We start from the raw sequence: 7467 nt of genomic DNA on the forward strand, positions 1-7467 counted from the left end.
GTTCTGGTTAGAGAAAGTTGCTTTTCTGGGGCATGTGATCTCTAAAGATGGGGTAGCTGTGGATCCGGCGAAGATAGAAGCAGTGACAAAGTGGGAAGCACCAAAGAATGTTGCCGAGGTTAGGAGTTTCTTGGGTTTAGCTGGATACTACAAACGGTTCGTGAAGGATTTATCCAAGATAGCTAGACCTATGACAGCGTTGATGAGGAAAGAGAACAGGTTTCGTTGGGATGAGAGTTGTGAGACGGCGTTCCAAACATTAAAGGAGCGTTTAACCACAGCTCCTGTCTTAGCATTGCCTGAAGGGACCGAGAACTTTGAGGTTTATACAGATGCCTCGAAGAATGGGTTGGGATGTGTGTTGATGCAGAATGGTAAAGTGATTGCCTATGCTTCTAGGCAATTGAAGCCTTATGAGGAGAACTACCCTACTCATGATCTGGAGTTGGGGGCTGTGGTGTTTGCTCTCAAGATTTGGAGACATTACCTTTATGGAGCAATCTTTAAGGTATTTTCTGATCACAAGAGTCTCAAGTACATCTTCACTCATAAGGAGTTGAACATGAGACAGAGGAGGTGGATGGAGCTGATTGGCGATTATGACATGGAAATCATCTACCATGAAGGGAAGGCCAATGTTGTAGCTGATGCTTTGAGTAGGAAGAGTGTACATTCTCTGTGTACAGCTCTATCTTTGATGAGGCTGAGAGATGAGGTAGCGAGCTTTGGGATACATATGATGCAGAAAGGAGATGCCATGGGTGATATGACAAGAGTCTGACTTGAGTTTTATGATGACATTCGAGGTAAGCAGGCGTTTGGACCCTAAGATAGTGGAGTGGAGAGCTGGAGTAGAGAAAGGGACAGTGTCCCGGTTTTCTATTCATACAGATGGTAGTTTGAGGTTTGATGGTAGGTGGTGTGTTCCTAATGATGAGGAGTTGAAAAAGACTATCATGACAGAGGCACATTGCACACCATATTCAGTACATCCGGGTGGTGACAAGCTATACAAGGATTTGAAGAAAACGTTTTGGTGGCTTGGGATGAAGAAAGAGACAGCTGAGTTTGTGTCCCGTTGTTTGACATGCCAGAGAGTTAAAGGGGAACAACGACGACCACAAGGTAAGATTCAGTCTTTAGAGGTACCTGAGTGGAAGTGGGAATCCATTTCCATGGACTTCATTGTGGGTTTGCCAAAGAGTCAACAAGGTAACAACATGATTTGGGTAATAGTGGATCGATCGACCAAGTCACTCACTTTGTTCCAATGAAAGATACATGGACTAAGGCACAATTGGCTATGGCCTATCGAAAGAACGTGCTTAAGTTACATGGAGTCCCTAAGGACATAGTGTCTGACAGAGATGCGAGGTTTATATCGAGGTTTTGGAAGGAGTTGCAGGAATCGTTGGGAACAACTTTGAAGATGAGTACAGCATTCCATCCTGCGACAGACGGGCAGACCGAGAGAACAATCAAGACTCTTGAGGATATGTTGCGAGCTTGTGTGATGGATTTTGGTGGTAGCTGGGAGCAGAGGTTGGACTTGATAGAATTTTCTTACAATAACAGCTATCACACTAGTATTGGTATGGCACCGTTTGAGGCTTTGTATGGGACAAGATGTAGGAGTCCAATCTGTTGGGACGATAGTGCTGAGGCAGTGGTTTTAGGACCACAGATGGTGCATGAGATGGTGGAACAGATTAAGATGATCAGGGAAAGGATGAGAGCAACTTTCAGATCGACAAAAGAGTTATGCAGATCTACATCGCGGGATATAGAGTTTCGGGTTGGGGATAAGGTTCTTCTGAAAGTGTCTCCTATGCGTGGGGTTATGAGATTTGGGAAGAAAGGCAAGCTAAGTCAGAAGTTTATAGGGCCGTATGAGATCTTAGAGCGGTTTGGGGAAGTTGCATATCGTCTGGCTTTACCAACTGCATTAGAGAGAGTGCATAATGTGTTTCATGTATCGCAGCTGCGGAAGTATGTGAGTGACCCGTCACATGTGTTAGAGGCCGAGAACTTAGAGCTAGATGAGTCCTTATCATATCTTGAGGTGCCTAAACAGATTCTAGACCGAAAGGTTAGAAAGACTAGGAGTGGTGAGACAGTTCTGCTCAAGATCCTTTGGTCTAACCACGAGACCGAGGAAGCTACATGGGAGCCAGAGGAGGCTATGAAAGAGCGTTACCCTTTCCTTTTTGATCAGGTATGTATGGTTACGGGGACGTAACCTTGTTTCTTTTAGGGGGGTAGGAGATGATCGCGAACAGTTTTTAAGAGTTTTATACCCCTTTTATATGTTGTGTCGGGATGTTTGTCGGGATGAGTTGGGTTAGTAACATGTTTTATGTTGAATTTTGTATGGTTGTTGAGTCGGGAATGTTATGGGAGTACCTTTGTTTAGTAGTGGTTTGAACTTCGGGGACGAAGTTCCTTTTAAGGAGGGAAGACCGTAATACTCCGTATTTATAAGTCTTGGGGTACTCTATCGAGTAGGCCTTACTCAGTCGAGTAAGGGTAAGTTGCGTTTTAGAAAAGTTTCGACTGTTGGGTACTCGATCGAGTAGTTTGGGGCACTCGATCGAGTAAGGGGTACTCGACTCGAGTACCTCGGGTACTCGATCGAGTAGCCGGTTTTACGGGGAGTTTTCTCGGGTTTTGTTAATTATGCGATTAAGGTATATAAGCTTTGTCGTCATTATTCTAAATCACTTTTGCAAAACCTAAATTACTGTTTAAGAGAGAAAGCAAGCAAGTTCATCTTCTTAATCGCATTATTAGCAATCCCCGGAGTTTGGAAGGTCAGTTCTTAGCGTTGATTATACCGTTGAGTTCCTTGCGTCGAGGGTAAGATCTATGTACCCTTTTTATTGTCTTTCCTTTGATTTGGTTAAACCCTAATTTAGAGATTTGGGGGTTTATGTGTAGTATGTGATTTGGTAGCCTTTATGTGTTGTATGATAGGAGGAGGGTTCATAGAGGAAGCTTTTTGATTCAAAGAAGAGAGACCGTCTGATTGTGTGTTTACCAGGTAGGATTTCCTACTCAGTATTAGTCCCATAATGGGATATTGGTTGATGTGTTGAGATTGTTTGTTGATATAGTAATTGTATTGTGACGGTTGTAATTGCGATTGTGTTTGTGATTGTTGTCTGTGGTTCTCGAGGCGTGTCCTCGGCTGAGTGGGGTCACTAGCGGGAGTGGCTTCACGCCCTAGTTTCGCCTTCTGTGGAACCCGCCACAGAAGGGATGTGCACATTAATGGACAGGGTTATCGCTCACTATGTGGAGCGGGGATTTGGTGGGTACGGCTGCGGTCCCCCATCGTTTGTGGCTGGTCCGGTGGACGATCGGTGATTGAGATGATTGGTTTTGGCGTGATTGTGTGTGTGACGATTAAGCTGTCTGTGTATCTTATTGTTGGTATATATTGAATTGTGTGATTAGTACTGACCCCGGTGTTGTTTTGTAAACCTGCGGTGATCCATTCGGGGATGGTGAGCAGATATTGAGCAGGTATTGAGATGAGTACTGGGATAGCTGGGATGGCCACGACATGATGATAGGAGTCTTCCGCTGTAGCTTATTAGTTGTCTACATTTCAGTTAGAACAGTCAGTTGAGAACCTGTATTGTATTTTGGTTTGGTTTTGAGAATTGTAACTCTTCGCTAAGTATTTATATTTAAACGTTGTTTCTTCATTGTTTATTTGATTATCATTGCCTCGGGTAACCGAGATGGTAATGTCCTCATACCTGAGTGGTCCTGGTAAGGCACTTGGAGTATGGGGGTGTTACATAGATAACCTGCTTGCTGCAGGAAAAATTCGAGAAGTAAAATCTCCAGAATGGTTGTCTAATGTGGTGGTGGTTCCGAAGAAGAATGGCAAGTGGAGGGTCTGTGTCGATTTCACGGATTTAAATAAAGCTTGCCCAAAAGATCCATTTCCACTACCACACATAGATGCCATGGTGGATGCTACTGCAGGGCACGAGATGCTGACATTCCTGGATGCCTGGAGCGGATATAACTAGATAAAGATGCACCCCAGTGACCAGGAAAAGACAGCATTCAAATCCGAGCGAGGTATCTACTGTTATAATGTCATGCCTTTTGGACTGATAAATGCAGGATCTACCTATCAGAGGCTGGTAAACATGATGTTTAAAGAGCAAATAGGCCAAACTATGGAAGTATACATAGACGATATGGTCGTCAAATCGAAGCAGGCTTCGCAACACCACCAACACCTGGCAGAAACTTTCAATACCCTCAGAAAATACCAAATGAAGCTGAATCCTACAAAGTGCACCTTTGGAGTATCCAGTGGAAAATTTCTGGGGTATATGGTGACGCAGAGGGGGATAGAAGCCAACACCGAACAAATTAAAGCAATTCTGCAGCTGGAGTCACCACAGAAACCGAAAGACGTTCAACGCCTGACTGGGAGAGTGGCAGCCCTAAACATATTCATCTCCAGATCCTCGGACAGATGCAGGCTGTTTTATGATGTACTTAGAAAAAGCCAAAGATTCGAATGGACGGAAGAGCATGAGAAAGCATTTCAGGAGCTGAAACGTTATCTCAGTACCCCACCACTTCTGTCAAAGCCAGAACCAGGAGAGCCACTATTCCTGTACTGTCGATCCATGTAAGCATAGCGACAGTGCAAGACTAGTACGAGAGCAGGAAGGATCACAACACCCAGTATATTACATCGTAAGTCTCTGCTTCAGCAGAAACAGTACACGTCCCTAGAAAAACTTGTCCTCGCACTAGTTACTGCATCCCATAAATTGCGTCCCTACTTCGAGTCTCATACAATTTCTGTGATAACTAACTATCCTCTTAAGACCATCATGAGAAAACCAGAATTGTCAGGGAGGATGGCTAAATGGTCCGTGCACTTGAGCGGTTACGATTTGAAGTTTGAACCTCGTACGGCCATAAAATCTCAGGCTCTGGTAGATTTTGTGTCTGACTTCTGCCCAGCTCTCCAGACCCAGGCAGAACAGGACATTCTGAGTCTGGAAGAAGATAAAGGGGAACAAGTATGGGAGCTACATGTGGATGGAGCCTCCAATGCCAAAGGAGCAGGAGTAGGACTGGTCCTCAAGTTACCCCAGGGAGATCTCATAGTCCAGGCCGTGCGATGTGAATTCAAGGCCACAAACAACGAAGCAGAATATGAGGCATTGATCCTGGGTCTGAAGTTGGCTCTGGATCTGAAAATCAGACACCTCCAGGTTTGCAGTGATTCTAAGCTTATCGTTAACCATGTTAATGACTGTTATGAGGCCAGGGATCCCCGAATGATGGCATACCTAGACGTAGCAAAGGAGCTGAAAATCAGATTTGCCACGTTCAACATCAAGCTAATCCCCGGGACCGAATGCGAAGCGCACGCACTAGCCACCCCCGGGGGCAACCTTCAAAGCAGGAACCATCTCCACGATACCAATTGTCCACGTCTTTGGAGCCGGAGCCAACACTAAAATCTCAAGCAGAAGCGAAATGGTGTGCAGCACCCGGCAGTGAAGAAAATACTCTAGATGGAGGAAACCATACCTAGACCGGCCGCAGAATGATATCCTGCCCAGCAGATAAAAAGGAGGTTAGGAGCTTGGAATGAGAGCATCCGATTCATACTAATTGATGGTGTTCTATTCAGGAAATCCCTCACTGGACCCTACCTCAGATGCCTGGATCGGGAAGAGTCTCAGGCTGTTTTACAAGCTCTCCACAGTGGAGAATGTGGAAACCATGCAGGGGGCAGGAGCCTGTCCAATAAGGCACTGAGGCAGGGATACTTCTGGCCCACAATGCGCAAAGATGCCATGGAATTCGCAAAAACATGTGATGCTTGTCAGAGGCACACCCACGTTAGTCACCAGCCAGCAGAGCCTCTGCATCAGGTTATCTCACCATGGCCCCTCATGAAGTGGGGAATGGACATCGTGGGACCATTACCCAGAGCACCAGGAAACAAAGTCTATATGCTCGCCATGACGGACTACTTCTCCAAATGGATAGAAGCAGAATCATCCTCCCAGGTTACAGAAACCCAGGTGATATCTTTCATTAAACGCAATATCATATGCAGGTTTGGCATTCCATCTGAGATTATATGTGATAATGGGTCTCAATTCATTGGAAATAAGACACAACCTTTTTGTGCTAGGTGGAATATCTCGTTGCAGAAATCTACTCCTAGGAACCCCCAGTCCAACGGACAAGCTGAGTCCAGCAATAAGATTATCGTCGAAAACTTGAAAAAGAAGCTAGAGGAGATTGGGGGCAAATGGGCAGAAGAGCTACCTCTGGTTCTCTGGGCTGATAGAACCACACCCAAGGTTGCAACGGGACAAACTCCCTTCAGCGTGGTGTTCGGAGCAGAAGCAGTCATTCCGTCCGAAGTTAGGGTCCCAACCCACAGATATGGATGCATAACAGAAGATCAGAACCAGGTAGAAATGGCAAGCAGTCTGGACACGATAGACGAACTCAAAACCAGCACCCAGATCAGGATGGCTTCCTACCGACATACTGTGGCTAGAAGCTCTAACAAGAATGTAAAAGTAAGAACCCTGCAGATAGGAGATCTGGTCCTGAGGAAAGTGTTTCAGAATACCAAGAACCAGCAAGCAGGAAAATTCGCCTACAACTGGGAGGGGCCATACCAAGTAGAAAGCACAGTTGGAAATGGAGCCTACCGACTTATGACTATGGAAGGGCAAATGATTCCCAGATCCTGGAATATCACCCACTTGAAAAAGTATTTCACTTAAGTCACCAGCATGGTCAGCAACTGGGTACTCAGCCTACCAGATGCAGCTCAGCCAGGTTTTAGATATTGCCTTAAATATTTTATGTCTCTAAATATTTTTCTGTCTCTAAATATTTTTCTGTCTTAAATATTTTTCTGACTCTAAATATTTTTCTATCTCTAAATATTTTTCTGTCCCTAAATATTTTTCTGGCTCTGAATATTTTCGGACTCCGAATATTTTTCTGGTTCTAAATGTTATTCCTGAATTCAACATTTCTGGTTCTAAAACAACCTTGTTTGTATTTTAATTCTAATAAATTTTAAGTTATAAAACCATTTTGAATGTTTTAAGAATAGAATCCCTTTTTATTTCCTTCAAATGGCCAAGTGAATAAAATGCAAACTAATCTGGCAGAGTCTGTATTCATTACAGAAGGCGTGTGTCCGTGGCTAAGCACGTACAACCGGGACAACCAGCCTCCCGCGATGCATTAGCACCCACGCAAGCCTGGCTCCTCTGGACGAGTGGGCATACTAGACCCCTTAGCCAGCAATCAAAGAGCGATGGCCAAACAAACGACGTGCATGCACAAATCAAAGCACCAGAAACGGTACGACACAAAGATATATCCACCAGAAAATACTTAAGTTCAAAGGCAAAGTACGTCTGGCACCAGAACCAAACCAAA

The 7467-nt window shown here is 44.7% G+C and overlaps 1 protein-coding gene across 1 annotated transcript; it reads left to right on the top strand.

Annotated features, from left to right (window-relative positions):
• The first annotated feature begins 4868 nt into the window (after window positions 1–4868).
• Window positions 4869–5504, top strand: LOC141640296 (uncharacterized). The gene has a single exon (XM_074449145.1). The coding sequence runs from the start codon at window positions 4869–4871 to the stop codon at window positions 5502–5504; it is 636 nt and encodes a 211-aa protein (XP_074305246.1).
• The last annotated feature ends 1963 nt before the right edge of the window (window positions 5505–7467 follow it).

This window comes from Silene latifolia, unplaced genomic scaffold (genome assembly GCF_048544455.1).
Source record: "Silene latifolia isolate original U9 population unplaced genomic scaffold, ASM4854445v1 scaffold_75, whole genome shotgun sequence".
Classification (NCBI taxonomy): domain Eukaryota; kingdom Viridiplantae; phylum Streptophyta; class Magnoliopsida; order Caryophyllales; family Caryophyllaceae; genus Silene; species Silene latifolia.

Coding starts and splice junctions, on each gene's coding strand:
- LOC141640296 (XM_074449145.1), top strand. CDS start 4,869: ATGAGAAAACCAGAATTGTCAGGGAGGATGGCTAAATGGTCCGTGCAC.